Source organism: Carassius carassius, chromosome 29 (genome assembly GCF_963082965.1).
Source record: "Carassius carassius chromosome 29, fCarCar2.1, whole genome shotgun sequence".
In the NCBI taxonomy this organism is placed as follows: Eukaryota; Metazoa; Chordata; class Actinopteri; order Cypriniformes; family Cyprinidae; genus Carassius; species Carassius carassius.
In genome coordinates, this window is record NC_081783.1 from 1,922,833 (window position 1) to 1,947,471 (window position 24,639).

At 36.5% G+C, this 24,639-nt stretch overlaps 1 protein-coding gene across 2 annotated transcripts; it reads right to left on the reverse strand.

Moving 5' to 3' along the window:
* Positions 1-16,618: 16,618 nt before the first annotated feature.
* Positions 16,619-23,072, reverse strand: LOC132110055 (kyphoscoliosis peptidase-like). Of its 2 annotated transcripts, XR_009424576.1 has the most exons (7): positions 22,207-23,072; positions 22,002-22,116; positions 20,530-20,647; positions 19,509-19,700; positions 19,180-19,370; positions 17,041-18,663; positions 16,619-16,920 (listed from the first exon to the last, which is right to left on the reverse strand). XR_009424576.1 is itself a non-coding variant. In XM_059516640.1 (6 exons), exons 1-6 carry the CDS (start codon positions 22,822-22,824, stop codon positions 17,330-17,332), a joined length of 2,568 nt encoding a protein of 855 aa, XP_059372623.1. In that variant the 5' UTR covers positions 22,825-23,072; the 3' UTR covers positions 16,619-17,329. The 2 variants fall into 2 exon arrangements, 1 of the variants encoding a protein (XP_059372623.1); XM_059516640.1 differs by having other exon boundaries at positions 16,619-18,663.
* Between the last annotated feature and the right edge of the window lie 1,567 nt (positions 23,073-24,639).

Here is a 24,639-nt window from a genome sequence, read left to right on the forward strand (position 1 = left end):
AGTAGTAAAACCATGGTTAATTTTCGTAATGGCAGTTTTCCTCCCTGAAAGGTTGAAATCAAGTGTGAAAAAATAAATAAATCAATGATTGTAATTTCATTGATCTTTTGACATATATAAGAGGTCTTTGTACCATTAAAACACCCTGGAAGTTTCATCAATTTGCATTCATTTCATTTTTAGTGGTTTGATGGTTTGTAGCCTAATAATGTTATTTGGAGTGGACGCCATTAGAATTTCTGTGATGGTGTATATTTTTGTTCTGCAGTGATAGCTTAAAACTTCCTTCTCAGTACAAAAAGAGCATTTATTTAAAGCAACTGTATGCAGTTTTGTATGTTTTTGGGGACTTTGAAGCCCCTTACAGTTAAGTAAGCGGAACTCACTGTCGTAATTACACCTGATTTTGTTGCTGCCGTAAAGCAATCCTCCCTTATCGCGTGATTTAACAAACATAACATATACCAGTTTTTTTTAAACGAGGCACAGTGTAAAGAAACTTTTGTTGAAAGATGAAGCATCCAACGGTATTGGATCTGACACTATATAAAAAAATTATTTTTTTTACTATATATATATATGACTGCTTTGTACATACATACATACATACATGCATGCATACATGAATAAAAAAATAGTAATAATGATCCATAACCTCTGTTGGATTAATGTCAGTTGCTTGTCAGGAGCTTGTCCTCTTATGTTTTACCTGTCATTGATTTTATGTTTGACATTTCATTTTGATTACGGTAGAAAAAGAGAGGCTGCCATGAGCATTTGGAGAGATTGTTCTGTTAGATGGTAAACATATCACAATATTCATAACTTGTTCAGAAATGTCAGCTCTCAGTGCTGTTTTTTCTCTAGATTACTTCTGCACTGAGAGAAGCAGAATCTGAACTTGGAAATGGAGTAATCTCTGTGGCATCCTAATTTCTTTTTTTAAAAAGTTCATCCCAAACTGTGATTATAAATCCCTGCATGATCAATAAAAACGATTGAGCAGTGTGCTGGCAGGGTTTTGAAACCTTTTGCCATTATAAGAGCATCCTAGCCGCGTCTGCACTGTAGATCTGTCTCTTATGGATGTTGTCTGTCTTTTTCCCAGTGGTGTGTTTGCATTCAGTGGAGCAACTCACATACACAACTTCCATTATTTTCAAAGCCAGCATTGGCGAAGAAGGAATTATGATCGATTTATATCTCATTGCTGTAAACATTGAGACAAAGCTGAAAGCAAAGTCATGCTGCATGTCAACTTAATTTTCCTGGGGTTTTTTGTCTTAAGGCTAAAACAAACAGTTTTTGCTCAAGAGCATAACTGCGTAACCCAATAAAATCGCCCACGTTCAATTCTTTAAAGCATTGTTGAAATCACCTGGTGTTTATGTGCTTCCTGTTGTTGTTGATTAAAACCCCACAAATTGCAAATACAAAGAAAAGGGTGCTGCTTTCAAACACTGATGGCTAGAAAAAGACAATTATACCCTACACTAATAATGATGGATCTTTAAAAAAATTGGTTATTGGTTATTGTACTTAAGTGCTGTATATTTTTTGGCTAATTTGTCATTCTAATTCTAATTTTACTGAGATATTAGCAACTTGACTATGTGTACTCTTCATTCATTACATGTGTGATGAGAAATGGAGAATTGCATGACCCTAACTTTTTCTGCAGCAGTTTATTTCGCTTTTTGAGCACTTAAGCTTAACTGAGACTTCAGTGTTTGTAGACATTTAAGAGGATGTTGTGTCGACGTGATATATTGCAACTTTAAGGTGTCCAGATTATTTTGATTTAAGAGAGTAGGCCCAAACGTGATTGCTTTCCTCACAGATAAAATAATTCTGGTTTTTCACTGGCATTGCTCTTAGGTGTTTTGGACTATTGCATGTTTGAGCCTACATTCAGTATGAGTAAGATAATTAAATACTATTAAAATCAGAATTTGTATTGGAATTGACTTGGACTCATTTTCACTGGTATCTGTACTTTTTCCAGTAAGTACCTTACTGCACATTTCGCCAAAATGGAAAATGGAAAATGGAAAAGTCCAGTGAGTGGCACTAAAACACTGGTTCAATACGTGAACCCTGGCACATTTTTATTACATTGCTTTAGGTATGTATTGCTTCGGTTCCAAATTCAAAAACTGTTGCTAAATGTTAATACACTATCGCGTTGGAAATATGCCCTTCACCAAATGTCAATGTCAATGTCACCTTTATTTATATAGCGCTTTAAACAAAATACATTGCGTCAAAGCAACTGAACAACATTCATTAGGAAAACAGTGTCAATAATGCAAAAATGATAGTTAAAGGCAGTTCATCATTGGATTCAGTTATGTCATCTCTGTTCAGTTAAATAGTGTCTGTGCATTTATTTGCAATCAAGTCAACGATATCGCTGTAGATGAAGTGTCCCCAACTAAGCAAGCCAGAGGCGACAGCGGCAAGGAACCGAAACTCCATCGGTGACAGAATGGAGAAGAAAACCTTGGGAGAAACCAGGCTCAGTTGGGGGGCCAGTTCTCCTCTGACCAAACGAAACCAGTAGTTCAATTCCAGGCTGCAGCAAAGTCAGATTGTGCAGAAGAATCATCTGTTTCCTGTGGTCTTGTCCTGGTGCTCCTTTGAGACAAGGTCTTTACAGGGGATCTGTATCTGGGGCTCTAGTTGTCCTGGTCTCCGCTGTCTTTCAGGGATGTAGAGGTCCTTTCTAGGTGCTGATCCACCATCTGGTCTGGATACGTACTGGATCCGGGTGACTGCAGTGACCCTCTGATCTGGACACAGACTGGATCTGGTGGCTACGGTGACCTCGGAACAAGAGAGAAACAGACAAATATTAGCGTAGATGCCATTCTTCTAATGATGTAGCAAGTACATAGGTTGTTATGGGAAGTGTTTGCGGTTCCGGTTTACCTAATTAATGCAGCCTAAAAATCCTTTAACAGATTTGGATAATAAAAGCATATTAGTATGTTATGTGTATGCCAGGTTAAAGAGATGGGTCTTTAATCTAGATTTAAACTGCAAGAGTGTGTCTGCCTCCCGAACAATGTTAGGTACGTTATTCCAGAGTTTAGGCGCAAAATAGGAAAAGGATCTGCCGCCTGCAGTTGATTTTGATATTCTAGGTATAATCAAATTGCCTGAGTTTTGAGAACGTAGCGGACGTAGAGGATTATAATGTAAAAGGAGCTCATTCAAATACTGAGGTGCTAAACCATTCAGGGCTTTATAAGTAATAAGCAATATTTTAAAATCTATGCGATGTTTGATAGGGAGCCAGTGCAGTGTTGACAGGACCGGGCTAATATGGTCATACTTCCTGGTTCTAGTAAGAACTCTTGCTGCTGCATTTTGGACTAGCTGTAGTTTGTTTACTAAGCGTGCAGAACAACCACCCAATAAAGCATTACAATAATCTAACCTTGAGGTCATAAATGCATGGATTAACATTTCTGCATTTGACATTGAGAGCATAGGCCGTAATTTAGATATATTTTTGAGATGGAAAAATGCAGTTTTACAAATGCTAGAAACGTGGCTTTCTAAGGAAAGATTGTGATCAAATAGCACACCTAGGTTCCTAACTGATGACGAAGAATTGACAGAGCAACCATCAAGTCTTAGACAGTGTTCTAGGTTATTACAAGCAGAGTTTTTAGGTCCTATAATTAACACCTCTGTTTTTTCAGAATTTAGCAGTAAGAAATTACTCGTCATCCAGTTTTTTATATCGACTATGCAATCCATTAGTTTTTCAAATTGGTGTGTTTCACCGGGCTGCGAAGAAATATAGAGCTGAGTATCATCAGCATAACAGTGAAAGCTAACACCACATGTTTCCTGATGATATCTCCCAAGGGTAACATATAAAGCGTGAAGAGTAGCGGCCCTAGTACTGAGCCTTGACCATAACCCAACCATAAACCTACAAATAGTGTTAACAAATGCAAAACTGATATAAAAACACATTTGTTGATGCAACTGTGCCATTTCAACTTCCTTAAATGCAGATTTAAACTGTTTGGTCAACTGTAGTTACACAGGATTGGAACCAGAGCTCCATCAACCTCTCAAGTGTGTTTCTGTACTCCATGAGCTACCGAACAAACCTACCGTCTATGAAAACCCATAGATTTGAAGCTGGTTATGTGCGATGCTAAAGTTCAAAAACATCAGTTTTCAAATCTACCCGCATATAAAAATTGTTTTGAATTCATAACATACTACTTTTCAAGTAATTGTGTGAAAAATTACCCTTTATTTATCGAAACTCTGTCAATTTGTGTGAAAAAGGAATAAAAGGTGAGTTTTACTGCCTCTAGTGTTCATTTCTTTTGGAAACTGCAGTGGTATGTACGTTTTTGCCATGAGACCATGAAGACTTTTACCCAAGAATGGTTTTCAGCTTTACACCTTTTTTATTTATTTATTTATTTTTTTTATTGTTAGTTTACTAATGGAAGCCACAGCAGAATACATTCTTAGAGTAACACTCAAAACGAATCACGAAAGCAGCATTGTGTTTTTAAACAAACTGACTGAATGATTGATTTAATGGCTTATACAATCCACTTACTGGCGTAACGTTGTGAACCACAAAAAAAGAGTCACTGAAAATCTGTCTGGAAAGCACAAATACAGACAGAGTGATACAAATAGGGTCATTCTATGTCAAATCAACCAAATTTTAGAAATGTCCCTGGCTCAAGTTTTAGATTTTGCTAATATTTTTTTTCTGAAGATAGATAAACATGTATAGTGATAAAAGCCAAAAATTTGAATGTCATGGATGAATATATACGGAGTAATCTGCTTTTTGTAGAGGGGAAATTCACCTGAAATTTGGAGCCAAATTAATAAAAATGACTTAAAAAAAATGGCAGCCTCATAATGTTACTTTTACACAAAGATTGGCAGGTCTATTAGTAAAATCTGTTGACTTTAGCAATCTTTGTTGCATAATGTGTCTATGGTGACCATTCGAAATGGGGAAACAGCACTTTTCAAGTTATCTTTAAAGTTCGCAGGACTGTTACTCAAAGTATTAAGATATAACTATAAAAGTAAGAATGTCATAATGCCCTTTTAGAAATTGGGTCTTAAGAAACTTTCCTTTTGGCTTCTTCATATTTAAGTCCCTACATGGGTCTTAATGAGACTCCAGGGGTATATAGTTAAATTGTACACATTTTCAATGGGTCACTTTGCAAAAATAAGATGCTACTTTTCTTTTAAAGAAGAATGTGTGAAGAACAAATAATGCTGAAACTAGAGATGTATCTCGTTTCCTTCTTAATATTTTGGGTTTTTAATCACTAAACATGTTTCTCTTTCTTCAGAAAAACAAACAAAACAAAAACAAATTAATAATAATAATAATAATAATAGTAATTTGTGGGCCAGAGCTTACATATTTTAATTATTTATCATCAGCAGTGAACTTTCCACTCAGCTAAAATATGATGAATTACATTTATAAAAGGCAATAAGATTGCAAGAAAATATGTGACACCTGCCCAACTTGAAAAGCTATTTCCATTGCTATTTTGTGAATACTGGGAAGTGCTGTCCAAGATCTACTTTTTCCAAAAAACGCATCCCTGGAGGATCATTTCTAAAGCATCTCATGTGCGTCAGCAAAAGCAAATTGGTTCTTTGTGTGCATTTGTGTGCAATCTCATGCCTGTGATTGGAGATGTTTGTAGAAACTTCCACTCTGCTGAACTCTGAAGAGTAAAGGAGATGAGCTTGATTGCCCCGGCCTGTGTCTCTTGTCCTGTATTCCTCTGGGAGCCGTGTCCTGCTACCCAGCAGCCCTTCCACCTGAGACCTCAGGCACTTCTGCCCCAGCCGTCCCTCTGCCAATCCACTGGAAAATAAAAACATGGTGACCCCATTTAACCCCGTTCCAAATCTGGAGAAGTAACCAGCATTAGTGTTATGTACCTTATGCTTCACATACTTTAGCTTAAAGTGATAGTTCACCCAAAAACAAACTAACAAAGATAATTTCTCACCCTCTTAGTGTTCCGAAAACAAAATAAGTTAAAGTTGTTGTTTTTTCTACAGTTCACGGTTTATTACTGTGATTATGCTTTGAAACCGTTTGCTTGTTTGAGATAAGAAAAAATATTCAATTATTAATTATTAAATTAAGTCTACTGTTTTCATTGAATCTCATTGCCATTGAAGTAAATGCATGACAAACCATCTCCTCTCTATCATTAACTAAATAGCTAAATCCCTTTGTTTGATATCTTTTTTTTGTCCTGCATTGCTCAATAAACCCGTACCTGAAAGCATCGAATGCATTCACAAACACCTCAGATGTAGATTGTGCTATAACTTATTCCACGCATTACCTGTTTGCTGGAGTTTAGCAAACTCAAGGTCAGATGTGCGGTTGTGCTCAATAACTGCTGGAATGAGGTAACGTGGGTCAATACATGGGCCAAATGGAAACAGACGGTGAGTGAAGAATATTACGGCTCCTCAAAGCAGAAAATGCAGAGAATGGTTCCTGCTCACCTTTGAGATGAGGGGAAATCACTTTATTTTTGATGATTGTGTTGAAGAACCTATCTCTCATTATATAACTGCTAATTGGAATGCACTCCGGCACCAACTTGAACAGGCAAACAGGGATGAGAGATGTTAAAAGCACTCTTGATAACTGAAAAAGGCCCATAAATGCTGGAAACCTTTGTGATTAAAACCGTTCGTAGATTGATAGTGAAGATGAGTCGTGCTATTCAGATCGCTCCCAGAAAATTCAGCAGGCGATTAATGCAATCTATTTTGGTTGCACACAGATGACACAGTGGTCTGTAAAAAGATTCTGGCTCCTGTTGATCGCGGTTATCTCTCTAATGTGAATAACTGATGTTAATATATCTGGATTTCAGATAAAAACATTATGTTAGCAATAGGTCATTGTGAATAGCGTTAGCATTCTCATTCATCTCAATGGCAGTTAATTAGCTGGTTTAGTCTGAAACCGGCCATCTTCGCACATGGATAGCCTACTAATTTATAGATTTTATTTCACGTCTCATGAATGCGAATGGTAAAATATGGTTTTGGAACCAGAGGGTGTATATCTACCAGCACCCTACTAAGTAAGTCATGTTAACCAGCCAAATCTTGACCTCTTGTAACTAGCAACGCCAATTTTTGATGAAATCTGATTGATTTGATTGATGAAATGCTGCTTCATCTGAAAGCATGTGATGGGGATTTACTACTAGTACCTTGAGTTCTCTCCAGCGCTGGAAAGCCAATCTGAAATTTACAAGGATGTTTCCCTCTTTTGTTTTTCATCTGCTATCTCTGTCCTGTGCACTGAGCGCTCTCTCATCCACATCATGAGCAGACACGCCCCTTACTGATGATTGGCTACAAGGATTCAAGAACTTAATCTATTAATGAGCCTTTTGTCTTCATCAGAACAGTTTGTCCAGACATTTATTTAAAAACATGCTCATCATAGAAGAGCTGTATCTTACTATATAAATTGCATTTTCTATGCCCTAGATGGAGATGTAGGTATGCTATTCAGCAATAGAAAATATACTTCTTTGTCTCTGATTTCTTGCTTTTCTTTGCCTCTCTTTTATTTCGATTCATCATCTGCAGAATTCAGTCTCAGTTCTCTCTCATGCACAGCATGTGGTCTGACCGTCTGTCTGTCAGTAAGCTGTCTATCACATGTGGTCCAGGCTATCCAGTCAGGCCTCAGGCACACACTCAGAGAAGCCTGGCTGTGCCTGATGGATTCCTCCTCCGAAACTTTCCCTGGGCTTACAGCGAGAGGCACTTCTGTCAGGAGAAAATAATGAGCAATGCAAACTGGCTTGACCTCCATGCAACGAGGAAGATCCTTCTCTGCCGACACATTGTGCATTTACATTGACAAAATGCAATGCAACCCCTCTGATCCGCTTGCGTTTGTTGAATATTTCCGCCGGTGTTGATCCCTGAATCCGTCAGATAAATATTTCAACATTGCTCTTTTTTGCACAACATAACAGTGAACTTATTGCACACCTTTCGTTGTGGGCTGCAATCAGCCCTCAGCCAAATGCAATCAGACATGTGCTTCAAGCGCAATCAGGCTGAGATATTAGTCATTAAAGTGCTAATAAGTATTCTTATGTCCTTTAAGACAAGCGTAGGTAACAGTACAGATCTTTCCCCAGCCATTATAGTGCAATCTAGACACTTTCTATGCAATTACTTTCAGAAGTACTGTGAAGCATTATTATTTATAAGCTGTGCATATGTCCGTTTTTCCAAGCCAGGCTGAATGCGGACACTGGCCAGCATGCAAACACTGCTGTACTTGACCTTCCATTTGCTAAATAAATAAACAAGGTTATGATGAGTGCTTCAGGAGTGTGTGTGCTTCTCATGATGATTCACTTAAATAACAAGCAAAGGAAAGTGCATTTGGCAGGCGTTTTGTAATCAGAAAACCAGAAAGTTTATGAATCTCAAAGTGCAGAGACTTTGGTTACTTTGCAACTGCTCTGGCTCATTGAGCTACTGCCCCCTGCTGCCCAGCACATACATTGCATATTGTTTCTTTCTTAGCATGCTCTTTCTTAGCTGCAGTCATTGCACAAAAGATCTAACCCATTATATAAGCACATTTAAAGGCCACTTTGCCTCTCCGGTTTATTACATGGTTAGTGAAATAAAGTGCTTTTGGAAACCATGCAACAAGCTGCATGTTAATACAGCTCTCTTTCACCCAACTCAATGTGACAGTCGTTTGCTTTTGCAGTCATGCATTTTGAGGTTCTCTGAGTGTGTGTTTCTCCATCTCAGGTGATGGTGGATTATTTGCACCCTATGATTAGATGAAGATCAGTGGTGCTTGAGGATTTTCTTGATATATATATATATATATATATATATATATATATATATATATATATATGTTAATGTTATTCTCAGTCGTTGGGTATATGTACATTTAAATTTTATATATATATATATATCCATATTTCTGTAAGTTTGTATTTTGCACACCTTATTTTGGGAGGTTGAAATGTCAATATATTGTAAAAAAAAAAAAAAAAAAAAAAAAAGTCATTAATTAATTAATTAAAAATATATATTAATTAAAAATGTTTTACTTGCATTATTTGCATTACTTAACTTCTTAGTATAAGACTAAGACTAAGACTAATAGTATCTTAGTATAATTTGTATACTATTTTAGTATTTATTAATATTTTTTTACCTTTTTGTGTTATTTTCAGTTTTTGTAATAGTTTTAAAGTTTTTGAGGTTTTGTTATGAGCTTTTGTAATTTATAATTTTTTATTTATTTTTTTCTTTTTAAACAGTGTTTTAATATTGAATAAAACATTTTTGATTTTAAAATGTTAATTGATATTATTTATATATAGTATTTAATAATATATTGAACCATAGCTTTTATTATACTATTTTCAATATATAATTTTGATACTTTCTATACAGCTTCAGTGTATTTTTTACGGCGTTTAAAACAATAACAACACAGGTTTAGAGGAGTTCAGATAAACGCACACCAGTAAATCTGTGTTTGGAGGAGCATGAGAGTCCGACTGCATTGGCCTCAGCAGTGTCCAGTGTCTCTCTGACCTCTGAATGTTCATCTGAGCTGCTTAACACATGAGATCCAAATCAACGAACGAGCAACAAGATGTTTCACTTTTAAAGGACAACGTCAGAACGATTTATTTGATATCAGTACGTCTCGACCTGCAGCCCTAACAGTCTCTGATGTTTTTGTGTGCATCAGAACTTCTAATGGTAACTAATGATGTCTTTCTGAAATTCTTTCAGCCTTTTAATGAACTGGGCACATTCCATCCACAAGCTCAGGAAAGAGCCTCCATCTCCAGCATCTTATATAGAAATCTACCAGTTCTTCACATGCTAATTGAGTCAGATCAGACTGACAAGTGGAATAGTTTATGAACCGTATTCCAGTCAGGCGTCTGGTGACAGGAGATGTTGGCAGAGCTCACGACTCTAATCAGTGCTCCGCTGATGATATGAAACACAGCCAAGTCCTGCATGAAGCTGCTCTTCACTTCTGAAGACATCCGAAACCATCATTGTTGATTCTCTGCATTGAGTTTGAATGATTTTGTCACAAAAACAGAAGTGAGGGAAGAGATATTTGTTGTAAACTGCCTTAAAATATTATAGTTCATCATATTATCATTCCTGAAGTGCTCCATGCATCAAAGATCTTATGAATTTACATTGTGTTGTGCAGATCCTTGTAATACTTTTAAAGGTTTTTTTTTGTGATTTGTTATAAGCTTTTAGATTTTATATTCTTTTTTTCTCTTTTTCTTTTCATTCAATATAAAGTATTTATTATAATGTTGCACTTCATCTTTTATCATCACATTTTCAGTTTTCGTTATAATTTTCAAGTATTTTGTTTACTTTCTTTCTTTCGAATTTGTACTGTGTTCCTTTTTTTGTGATAATGAGCAATTGCTTTTTACATAGCTATATAAATAAATAAATATGTAAAAAATATTGATCTGAATTTAATTTATTACGAAAGAAGAAATAGCAGTTTGATACAAGAGACAATGAGAACAGTGTACACAGCAGTTATATAAAAATTAATGTTGTGATTGACCAAAAATATAAAATATAATACAAGAATGAGCATCTATGTTTTAGTATCATTCTTCAGAAATACAATTAAATATTAAATCGATTATTCTCGCAATGTACTCAGATAGTGTGTGTGTGTGTGTGTGTGTCTCTCTCTCTCTCTCTCTCTGTGTGTGTGTGTGTCTCTTTCTCTCTCTCCCTCTCTCTCTCTCTTTGTGTGTGTGTGTGTGTGTGTGTGTGTTTGTGTAAAAAAAGAAAACAAAAGTGCCCTGTGGGTTTCACTGATTATGGATGTCTGATAGCGAAGCGTCGACTGATAATGCTGAAGTAGGACGCTGTTAGAATAATCTCTGAAAATGTGAAAGCACATCTACAGCGTTGACCTTTCCCAAAACTCTCTGTGACCATGTGATTTTCTGTGAAACGGCAAGCTCAGCATATGAGGCAATCATGCTTTGGGTTATTTGCTTGAATTAGATCTACATGAGTTCATGTTGTTTTGAGTCTTCAGGTTTAAATCTGGTGCTTTTAATTCAATGTAGTGAGAAATAAACAGGCTGTGCGTGTCTCAGGAGGGATTACGTATCGTATCATTCGATAGTCTGGATCACAGGGGTGTAGAGGGAGATAAATGACCTCTTGGGATTCAGCTTTACAATTTCCTTCCTGTGCTCTTCCTGCAGCTGTTGACCACACATTTTCTGTCTGGATTGAAGCCGGGGGCAGTTAGAGAAAAGTCATGCAGGGATGATGGATTTTACTTTAAATACTCCATATAAAGTATATTTATTTTCAGTATGTAGTATAGTATATGCTGTACACAGTCTCCACTGTAAATAATAATCAGTAGAGTAACAGATGTACTGGCAGCTCATCATCAGGACATGAGCCATTCATTTTACTGACATTTGTTAACTCTAGAACACAATGCAATGCCGTATACAATTCAAAATAAAGGTAAAACACACAAAAAAATGAATATAGTACATTGTGCCCACATGTCATAACAATCTCAAGAATTAGGAACACACATGTGAAATTTCTAAGTCTTTATTTAATTGTAGGAATATAGCAATTATTGATGGAAGCCAAACAATAACACAAATAAATAATGTCTTTGCAACTATTTACCTCACTATGTTTGTTTATTTTTGCAATTCAGAGATTATATTTCATAGCTTGGGCTTTTTTTCTTCTTCTTGCATTCCTGAAAAGTACAAACTATAAGATACAAACTCAGTCAGAAGTCTGATTTTATATCATGCAATTCTGACGTTGTTTCTCAGAATTTTCCAAGAAAATTATATACAGTCGTGGCCAAAAGTTTTGAGAATTACATAAATATTGGAAATGGGAAAAGTTTCTGCTTAAGTTTTTATAATAGCAATTTGCATATACTCCAGAATGTTATGAAGAGTGATCAGATGAATTGCATAGTCCTTCTTTGCCATGAAAATTAACTTAATCCCAAAAAAACCTTTCCACTGCATTTCATTGCTGTCATTCAAGGACCTGCTGAGATCATTTCAGTAATCGTCTTGTTAACTCAGGTGAGAATGTTGACGAGCACAAGGCTGGAGATCATTATGTCAGGCTGATTGGGATAGAATGGCAGACTTGACATGTTAAAAGGAGGGTGATGCTTGAAATCATTGTTCTTCCATTGTTAACCATGGTGACCTGCAAAGAAACGCGTGCAGCCATCATTGCGTTGCATAAAAATGGCTTCACAGGCAAGGATATTGTGGCTACTAAGATTGCACCTAAATCAACAATTTATAGGATCATCAAGAACTTCAAGGAAAGAGGTTCAATTCTTGTAAAGAAGGCTTCAGGGCATCCAAGAAAGTCCAGCAAGCGCCAGGATGGTCTCCTAAAGAGGATTCAGCTGCGGGATCGGAGTGCCACCAGTGCAGAGCTTGCTCAGGAATGGCAGCAGGCAGGTGTGAGCGCATCTGCTCGCACAGTGAGGCCAAGACTTCTGGAACATGGCCTGGTGTCAAGAAGGGCAGCAAAGAAGCCACTTCTCTCCAAAAAAAACCATCAGGGACAGATTGATCTTCTGCAGAAAGTATAGTGAATGGACTGCTGAGGACTGGGGCAAAGTCATATTCTCCGATGAAGCCCCTTTCCGATTGTTTGGGGCATCTGGAAAAAGGCTTGTCCGGAGAAGAAAAGGTGAGCGCTACCATCAGTCCTGTGTCATGCCAACAGTAAAGCATCCTGACACCATTCATGTGTGGGGTTGCTTCTCATCCAAGGGAGTGGGCTCACTCACAATTCTGCCCAAAAACACAGCCATGAATAAAGAATGGTACCAAAACACCCTCCAACAGCAACTTCTTCCAACAGTTTGGTGAAGAACAATGCATTTTCCAGCACGATGGAGCACCATGCCATAAGGCAAAAGTGATAACTAAGTGGCTCGGGGACCAGAATGTTGAAATTTTGGGTCCATGGCCAGGAATCTCCAGATCTTAATCCCATTGAGAACTTGTGGTCAATCCTAAAGAGACGGGTGGACAAACAAAAACCCACTAATTCTGACAAACTCCAAGAAGTGATTATGAAAGAATGGGTTGCTATCAGTCAGGATTTGGCCCAGAAGTTGATTGAGAGCATGCCCAGTCGAATTGCAGAGGTCCTGAAAAAGAAGGGCCAACGCTGCAAATACTGACTCTTTGCATAAATGTCATGTAATTGTCGATAAAAGCCTTTGAAACGTATGAAGTGCTTGTAATTATATTTCAGTACATCACAGAAACAGCTGAAACAAAGATCTAAAAGCAGTTTAGCAGCAAACCTTTTGAAAACTAATATTTATGTAATTCTCAAAACTTTTGGCCACGACTGTATATATAAAAGCAAAATATAAAAATGTTCTATAATTAATTTAATCAAAAGGGGCATGCCTTTTGTGAATGTTTCTTGTGTTGAATTTAGGGCTGTCCAAGTTAAAACAATAATAACGCATTAAAGGGGCTATACGAGGTTGCTAAAAATAATAACATTATTTTGTGTATTTAGTGTAATGAAATGTGTTTATGTGGTTAAAGTTACAAAAAGAAATGCATGATTCGCCACATTATGTACATTATTGTTGCTTCTCTATGCCCCGCCTTCTGAAACGCGTCGATTTTTACAAAGCTCATCGGTCTGAAAAGTGAGGTGTATGCTGATTGGCCAGCTATCTAGTGCATTGTGATTGGCCGAATTCCTCAAGCATGTGACAGAAATGTTATGCCCCTTACCAGACTTTAATGCCGTCTCCTGGCATGACCAGACAAAACCAATAAAACCCATTACAAACTAGAAATTTTTTGCATCCAGTGAGAACATAATTACAGATTATAATGACTTATACTGTCTTTTCATGCGTTGGGTAGTGTGCCGCTTAAACATAAAACCATGTTTGCATTTGTAATTGGAAAAACGGCGAACAACAAGCGCTACTCTACACTGCTCAAAACTCGCCTTTAAATCATCAGTGGCAAGTTCTTTAAATATGAAAACATACTTACAGACTGAGAATCAGCATTATTTGTCAGAACACCGGCATTGTAGGCTATTGTCCCAGGAAACAGTGCTCATCCTCCGTAAAATGCGCTGCACAAATTTGAATATTTCTTTGTTGAAATACAACTTAAAGGTACAATTTGTAAGATATTTGCAGTAAAATATCCAAAAACTACTAGGCTAGTGTTATATATTTTGTCCAGCTGATTACTAACAATATCTCTAATGTTTTCAACTACTTGTAAATCATGAGAAAATTCCCATTATAAACAGTGACACGGGGAAGTGCAGTCGCCTGTCAATGACGTTATGTGCAGTACTCTTTGTTACCGCCTTTAATGACGTAGAAACCACATGACAACAGTGTCATTGACAAATGCAGAAGTAGCTTCGCGACAAACTTCATATAGAAAGAGATGCTGATCTCGCTTGTGTTTTACTCGACAGGTGAGTTGTTTTGATTCTTTATTATCTTTCTTGTATCTTTACAGAAAACGTATGCTATTATAATGATCAATAAGATTAGTATTATGGGGCATACACGCCAAACGCGGGGCATTGCATCTCTAGACCCGCGCGAGGATGCGTCTGATCCATAGTCTGATCTTGTCTTTGTATTGACTTTGTATGTAATCTACTCGCGCAAATCGTTGAACTCGCGTTAAATCCATGATTTATCTTTCCGTCTCATTGATGGCCGTCTGCAGTTGGGTAGAAGACAACAAATCCCATCATTCCACGCTCCTTCTTAGCGTCATCAAACCACGCAATTGTTATTGTTTTGATAGTGCGCCCTCTAGTGGCACGTCCTACAACCTGTACCTTTAACCACTGATTTCTAGTTGTGTACTCTTTTGGAAGGCCAAACAAAGTAGTTTTGCTTTCACAATGTGTAAAAATAGAGCACTTAAAGTAGGCTATATTATGGTAGGCTATATATATATATACACAGACACAATGTATGTATACATGATGTCTCCTCAGAGTCACGTGTGCTTCCTCAGTTTTAATGGTGCAAGTAACTGATAGTTTTAATGGTGCATATCAGCTTGTCCAGAGTTTGAATGTCAGACCAATCACACCTATGCTAAACCCTGAGCTTCAGACTCATGCTCAATTCACGAGGTGTGTTAGTTCAAGTGTTTCATTGTTGTGGGATACAGCACTGTTCTTAGGAAAAGTACATGAAGAAAAGTCACATCAGCTTTTTGATTCGTGCTAAGGTCTAAGTTCACATTCCTTTACTTTATAGCATCTTGTAAGTACAACAACCTTGAAAGTTTCAAAGCAATGAGTTGAGGAGTGAACTGTGCTGGAATGCATGTTAGTTCAAGGGTCACTGATAATATTTTAGGTAATATTCTTGTTCTAGTATCTATTATGTTACTCAAAAATACAATCAATAAAAACAGACATTGAAAGCATTACATAGTGATTTAAATAAACCTCTTCCATATTTTTATTTTATGAATGAAATTTACCCTGTTTGTTTGGCCGTATGCAAATACATTATCCCTTACATATCATGCATACATTTTTATTCATATTGCATATTCTTTCCAACTGAAATGAGGCTGACAATTTGTAATAATGACCCCCCAAAGCAGAAGTTTCCTGAAGGCACCTTGAGTTCAATCACATATTTCTACTTAATTAAAGCAGAGCTTTATTCAGCTGTATCTACTTAAATATATATTTAAAAAATACTGTCAGTTAGGTATACATTTGTTCCAATTGAATTATTCTATACATCTTTTTAATTGCCCCAAATACACCAATTAATTGCATACACAGTATACATCAATATAAAAAAGCAATATAAAATAATAATAACAGTTATGATTTTGTTTTATAACTTTTATTACAGTTATGATTTTTATAATATTTATTTATATGTAAAATGGACCAAACAACCATACCTTTTGAATCTTAATCTACTCAATGCTTTTTTTAATTTGTTTCAGTGTACAACATTTCATAAATGTTTTTTTTAATTTAATTTTTTAATTTCTATTTTATTAAAGGGATAAGTTATGAGAAGCTGTGCTGAATATAAAGTATGTTAGGGGTGTACAATATTGATTATTTTATTTATTATTAATTGAAAATTCAACAATTTTTTTGCAGAGTGTGTTTTTGTGCTGATACTTTGGCTGGTTTTGGTTTATTATGGATTTAAAACAAAAATGCCACAAAAACCACCAGTAGTTGTTGGCAAGTTGGCAAGATTCATTGAATCATTCATTCAGACGATTCATTTAAAATGGCTGATTCATTTCTAAACAAATCAACGGATAGTCTTTATAAAAGGATCATTGAATCAATCACTCAAATGATTTGTTCATAAAAAGATTCATTCAGGAATTAGACACTGCAGCGTTTCTCTGAGAGGCACAAATATTCTGGCCCTGCTTTGATGGGAGCTTTTTTTGATGGTGAAAGAAACAACAAAAACAACAAACAATATTGCGTCTAAAATGTAACTCACTCAGTATTAACTTGTTTGTTTGTATCACCTTTGCAATCACCCTTCCACTCTAATATTTAGGAAAACAGCTGTTACTTGTGTGATATTACATAACTAAAAATTAAAAAAAAAAACTATACAGGGATTTTTCTTTTTTGCAACTTGAATTATAGGGTCATTTTAACTGTATTCTAATAGGGTTCATCACGCAGTGAAAGCTTTTGGATGTTCAACATGTTTTTGTTTCTCTTTTGCAAAGTGAGTGACATACTCAATAATGACAGCTCGCATATTGCTAAAACAATAATTATGATATTATCACAGATGATAAATATTGCAAAACCTTTGTCGCTTTTACTTATGCATCATTCTAAACCATTTAATATCATAAATGGTGTGCTCACACTGAAAATTTCAAAAAGAAAAGGTTCACATCAAAAACCAGGATGATGCACTTAATTAACTGAAACAAAATGAAGTATGAAATACTGGAAATGTCATGTATTGCACTGTCGCCAAGTTACGTAGCCAAGGGAAGCGTCTATCAGACTCCAAAACTGGATGAAAAAATAACCTTCATAAATTTCATACTCTACTGTAGATGGTGCAGAGTATATAGTGTGCCATTTGGGACACAACTATAGTCACAATAGGGCTTCATGACATAGCCTAGCCTCATAGATGCTTTTGACATTAATGCGCATGAGCTGTAGATCCTTTCTCATGTTCTGGTTCCACCACACTGAAGGTCATCAGGAAGGTCATAGTATTAGAGGCCTCGCTCAGGCTGGCAGCAAGGTGGAGCTCTGGTCCTCTGCCTGTAAATGCCTTCCCTTCCCAAACCCCGCTCTCACTGAGCTGTAGATCCACACTCTCATCTCCGAGCACACTCACTCTTCGGGCCTCTGGGACTTGTACACGAAATTTCACCCAGGACGAAGCCTCTAGCCGCCCCGCACGAGGTTCAAACAGCACACTGCCCTTCTTCCAGTCTCCGTACATGCTTGGAAATGGAGGCCACTTGTTGATAGAAGTGTTCTTCAGGATGTAATCACACAGCAGGGAGTATTTTTGTTTTAATGATGTTTTTCCATAGAGGCCAAGCTTGTAGACTCCAGACTCAGGTAGGTTGATGCTTATGGTGACTTTGCTCCCATTGTGAGTGAAGAAGACATGGTTTGAAATGGTGGTTTGACTTGCTGCTTGATCACCCTGTTCTTTAAGTAATTTGCAGAAGAGATCTATATCTTGACGGTTTTGGAAGGTGATGTCGCAGTTTCCTTGCTGTGTGTAAACCAGAGCATCTGTATGGCTGAACTCGAAGAGGCCGGCCTCCATAGTCTTGATACCAGGACCGCAGTAACTGTTGAGGCCACTGGGAAAAAGCTCATTCAGGTTGATAGCACCAGCTGTGCAGTGAAGAAGAAAGTTGCCTGCAATCTCGAAGCTGTCTGCTTCATTCACCCAGTCCCTTACAAACACAGCCAGACGGTAGTAACCATAGTAAGGACAGAGAACGCTGCATGTGAGTTGGTCGGGCTCAGTCTGAATGGCCAAGCACTTCTTGGCTAAAGTTTTATCCAAGTTCTTGTGGCTCAGTTCACACAATACCATAAGTGGTTTAGTAGTCTTTAAGACTAACCTGAAGGATCCAGACTCTAGTGAAATTATGTCATTGCCATAATTGCAATGCTCGAGTCCTAAACTCGTTGCATCTGGTTGCAGGCCCCAGCACACATGGGGATTCTCAGGCAGTTCTTCGTAGGTCTTGGCTGAGGGACATTCCAGCTGGAAGGAACAGATCAAGTTGTATGTTTTGGGTGCGTTTCCAGCTCGAGCAAAAAGCTCGAGCTCATACGTGCCAGGCTTTGGAGGCATGAGGCGTAGCTTCATGCTCTGCTGCGTGCTGGTGAGAAAGCCGATGGAGTCGCTCACTTCTTGTGTTTTTTTGCCGCTGAGCTGGGAAATCCGATAGGTGAAATGGACGAGCTGAGGGAAACTCATCGATACCATCGCCTCGCCGTTCTCTGGGACACGCAGATGGAAAAGGTGTCAATTAGTCACAGCAGTACTTCAATTGATGGATCAATGACATTAAAGTCATCTAGTAGTTCATTCAAGAATATATTAAAGATGTAAATGATACCATTTTATAATGACCGTGTTTGTATTTCTGAAGTCAAATGTTTTTATTTTTGGGACATATAGTATAGAAAATTAGGGTCAACTCAACCCGTTTTCAAGATTTGATCAAATCTGATAGCCGAAATCAAGTCATATTATTTTAAACAACCCGGCCCTTTTAACTGTGTCAAGGTCAGTATCAAATTATTTGACATTTTAGGTTAATTCAGATTGTGAAATGTTTTGTGGTGTGACTCAAAAACTTGGTATTTATGAATCAATATATATATTTATATATTTTTATTTATTTATAATTATTCATTATTTTGCCATGAAACATTTCTTTAAAACTATATGAAACATGCTTACAAAAAGCTAATGTCTAAGAGAATAGTATGTGTGTTTTAAACTTGACTTACCTGTAACTATAAGGAAGTGTTTCGGGTGATTGAGAGTTAAGTTTAGTTTGTAGAAGTCAGGTTTTTTCAGTACCCTCTTATCAAACTCTTCAACCTTAATGGGGCTTTCCAACAGCTGCCACTCCTCCTTCTTGGGATAGTGACAGTTGATGAAGTTCTCAGGATCGGTCAGAAAGTAGTATTCTTCATATCTGAAGTTTTAGTCATTTTCAATATGAAATAATGGTCAGTGCATTTGCATTGTATATAACTGTACATCGGAAATATATTGCATACTAATACAGTTACAAAGACTTCTTGAAGTGATTTGTTCTGTAGTCCGGTCTCACCTCTTTATAAAGGCTCTGTTGTCTAGGTCCCCATATCCAGCGCCCCAGCAGGCATCCAACAGGTACCATTGTCCTTCCAGACACACTGCATTCCAGCTGTGGTTGGATTCTGTGTTCTTGTAACTCTTACCTGGCCGGTAACCAGCGCCTTTACCATAGCCTGACACCTCTCTGCACTCAATACCAGCTTCCCTAAACAGATAGAGTAATTAAGAAACCACAGCATTAAAATGCAGTGTGCCTGCATGAAAAAAGAGTTTAGTTCTGTATTAGAATTAATCATTTGATTTAATTTATCTTCTTCTTTTTCAGCATCATTTTTTTCCTCACTGCTCTTTTTACCAACTAATCTGCCATTTCATTTCCATTTTTTTGGAGCACAAAACTTTTTTTGTGCATAGATGGAAAAAACTATATAAAAGTTTCCAGCAGGATGGGGTAGTAACCGATTAGATGTAATCAGATTCCAAAAATTAAGTACTTGTAAATAGATTGTTACATTATAAATACTTGTAATCAGACTACAGTTACTTTTGGTAACACTTTATTTTAACGTGTCCTTGTTACATGTACTTATTATTGTAATAAAAATAAATAATGCATAATTACATGCAATTAACCATAACCCAAACCTAACCATGCAGTAAGTACATGTAGTTAATTAATATTACTCAGTAAAATGTGTAACTATGTATTTATAATTAAATGTATAATTACACTGTAACAAGGACACCTTAAAATAAAGTGTAAACCTACTTTTCTAATAATTACAGGATTGTATTTCATTCACACAAGTCTGTCAATGGAAGGTTTTTGTCTTTTATACTTATTAATGAACTAATAAATGTATTTATTTATTATTTTCTGGAAAAGAGTGTTTTTGTACTATATTTCTGTCTTACAATTCAGTTTGATATTTTGTTATTTAATGCAATAACTTTCATAAATAGCATAAACGGTCCAAATTGTGTGTGTATATTTCTAAATCACCAGACACATTTGGATAAATTGCTTGGATTACCTGCACATCTTTAAACAGACGCTGGAGTAACCAGAGCACACAGCTCGTCCAGTCGAAATGACCTGCTCAGGAGTGTAAACCTTCTCAGAAAAGCCCAGATAGCCCTTCACATCATACTCTGTAAGTAAAACACAGTATCTGTTACAGTAACTTGTGTTACCACAGCAGATGTTTGCCTAGTTTTCAAGCTTTACCACTAACCATTCTGACCACCTGCAAGTTTCTTTTTTTTTTTTATGGATCACGTAATGGCAATGCCGACATTTCTTACTGTCTTTCTCTGCACTGCAACATTGATTAATGAATTTTCTAAAGGGAAATGGTTTTAATAACAAAAGCATATATCGAAGGATATATAAGAGAAGATTACATAAACATCATGCACAGTAGACGTCCCATTAGGCCTGCAAAGTAAGCAACAAAAAAGTAAACATTTTCAGTAAATTTCCAGAATCTTTTCAAAAGTTTCCGAAGATTTTCAATATTTTCTGAACGTAAGGCAAGATTTTCTGAACAGAAAAAGGCACTTCCATATCGGTGGAAACCAAGATGGAAACATTATTCATGTATTTTTAAAATTGTATTTCCAGTTTTGGAAGTGTCTAAAATGGCTGTAAGTCATTGGTGTTTGGTGATGAGTTTTTGGCTCAAGGCCTGCATTTATAGTCACACTTGAGGTTTTCAGCTGGGATTAGGACTTTGCTTTCTGCAGATCAGTCAAGTTCTTCCACAGACTGAATGTTTTTTTGTTGTTGTTGTTGTTGTTGTTGTTTTTTTAGAATAGAAAAGGGTCCGGTCCAATATTGGTATAAAATTAGAAGCACACAAAAAAATGGGGGAAAAAATTTAGTATATACACAAAATTATAGAAAACAAATGAAATATTATAGAATACAAATTAATGGCTATTGTCCAGCAGTGTATTTGATTTCTCAGCCAGTTAGCCAATTATATTTGATATTTCTGTCTCTATCTATCTATCTATCTATCTATCTATCTATCTATCTATCTATCTATCTATCTATCTATCTATCTATCTATCTATCTATCTATCTATCTATCTATCTATCTATCTATCTATCATCTATCTATCTATCTATCTATCTCAAGCAGCAGAAGTTGAGTGCAAATGCTTATGGCCCATTTTGGAGTGAACGAAATATGCAAGACCAGTTTTACATGTCACTGTTTGTAATACAGGGTGTTTATCCTTTGCTGGGTCATTTAAAAATGAAGTAAATTAAGAGTATACCCACTTCTCCAGGCACTACTACACCACTGCCAATATACCGTATATAAACTGAATCCTGCAATGGCATTGCAGTATCATGGATTGAGGTACACCAAGCTTTTATTGGTCAGAGGAAAAGGACATTATCAAATAAGTAAATCTAAAAAAAGAAACAAACCCTTGATTGCTGATGTGGAAGATAATTGTTGTGCTTGAGTATGTGTGTGAGAGAAAGACTGACCAATGTTGTGGCAAAGCCAGATCCAGATGGCACGTAGTTTGTCTAAATCATGGCATGCCCCCTCTGTGATTGTCTTGGTGATTGCTTGAACCGAAAAGATCTTCTTGATTCTGAGCTGCAAATTACAAATCCAAATAAACACCTATCAAACTACTCGCTCCTCCAAAAATAAAGACATACATATAAGACATCTGATCTCTCTCACTTCTCTTCCAGCGTTGATTGCATGTGTGTCAATCTTGTGGAAGACCTCAGGGTTCGGTATTAGGTCCTTTTTAAGTTTTCTTCTGGGCCTGTTTAATGTTAGTTTTTTTGAGGAAGTGGTTGATGATTTCCTTGAGTCTTTCTCTTGGGTCATTGTGTTCTTCCTCTTTAATCTATTAGTACTATTTTCATTGCTTTCTCTGGGTTTATCCAGTGACCTCTCTTCATTTCTATCCATCATGTCCCCTTTTTCAGACACAAAGCTCTTGATTGGCTCTTTTGCATTGACTGGTTGAGGTCTTGCTGTCATTTGACCTGTTTTGCCATTAGTGATTGATGACTCACTGGTCTTAAAACTCCACTCTTTAAGCACAACAACATCTTCCTTTGGGATACCTTCAGCCTGTCCTCGTTTGGATCCAGTTGTCTTCGCAGTTTCCTTGCAGTCTTGTTTGCTTTGTTGCTCATGTCTCAGGTTTGGCTGTGAGGCTAGAGTATTTACAGGGGACTCCCCTGATGCCTTGGAATTGCTGTTGGTCATTTTATTGCTGTGGCGGGCACTGTGTTTAGTGTAGAAGCAATTAAAGCATTTTATCTTAAAACACATCTTAAAACACATCTTGTCCTTTACTATTTAGGCTCTAGAGCTGAATGATAAATGCACAAATTATGGAGCTTGTTGACCAGAGGAGTGCTTGTACTTTTCGATGCAATCACCTGGTGGATGATAAATAGAGGCAAAAATAATTAAATAAATAAAATACACTTGTACTGAGAGAGATAACTGAACTATATGCAGAGACCAGAATACCATAAAGCATTATTTGATTTTACTTTATTTTTACTTTGGCCAGTAAAGAACCACCTATCAACCACCCATAACATTTAGTAACTGTATAGCAATGCACTAAAGCCACCACATGACAATGCAATGGAAACCACCAAGAATGCTCTATAGCAATGGATCTCAACCTTTTAGACTTGTATGAATTCAGTTTCATACCTGCAAACTCGAAATTCGATGTGTAAATCCAATGAGATTTGTAGCAATAGCCAACAATACATTGTAGGTGTCAAAATTATCCATTTTTCTTTAATGCCAAAAATCATTAGGGTATAAAGTGAAAATCACGTTCCGTGAAGATATTTTGTAAATTTCATACCATAAATATATCAAAACTTATATATAAAATTATATATATCATATATTCAGTAGTTTCTCATACTTTTCTTGGTGATTTAGAATGCTATTTTATCAGGAAGTGAAGATTTTGTTCTCTTTGACTTGGTAGTTTTATGCATTATTCCATTATTCCATTATTCCATTATTTTGCGCTTAAGTTAAATTTGCGACTTTGGATGGAAATCTTCGAATACTTCAGCTAATATAAACTGCTTGTTGAGTATTTGTATGTACATTAGGGCTTTACATCACATCTTCTGTTGTTCAATGAATATTTGTTGCGTTATTGAAGTGTCATGTGTGTTACTATAACAGTGTTTTGTGTTTCCTTGAATGACTCACACACCTGTACTGTATATTAACAGTTCATCTCTGCTTGTAATGAACTTTGATTCTTTACGTGGCGTTTAACCACCTGTGTTACTATGGTGGCTGTCAGTAAATGTCAAAGGGACAAAACAGATTTCGTAGCAGTGTGTGTTGTTGAATTTACGGTTCAGACTTTCTTGTTTATAAATTAGTTTTATAAATTAAAATGTACAGTTTGTCAGTTTTTCTGTATTTATTACAAAATTATTCTGCCAAACAGCTGCCTAAATAATTTTGTAAATATACAGTGAAAAAATAAAACCCAAAACTCAAGTAAACCTCAAAGACACTACAGTATACATAAAAATATGCTCTACCATGCAATTTATAAAACTAAATAATATTACCATTAAGAAACCATTCATCAAATATATTCACACATATACATTAATAAACATCTTAACAACATTATAGTTCTTTAACTGGCATGGATGGCGTGTATAACGAATAAATGATAGAGAACAGCAAAAACCTTCCTTACCTTTCCACAAGGAAACAGAACTGTGGCTCAATGACAGCTCCACCCTTGTAAAGGAGGATCACACAACAATAAAACACCTATGTTACGTGTTAGAACGTAAGAGTGGTTTAACAAGTGTGTTAACGTGAGTGGAGTGTGTGCAGTACGTTTTCTTTTTCTTCTTTCTTTCTCTCTCTGCTTCCGGCGTTAGTGTTGGGTACGAGTGTACGGTTGTGAGCGTGGGTGGATTTACTCGAGTGAATCTTTCTTTTTATCTTGTTTTTCTTTTTTTTCTGTTTGTGTTCTTTTACTTTTTTATTTTCTTGTGTTTGACTTTGGGACCTCGTGCTACCTGTTTTATCAGGGAAACATGACGGCCCAAAGTGCACAGGTGTTGGGTTCACTCACGCGGCGCCATGCGG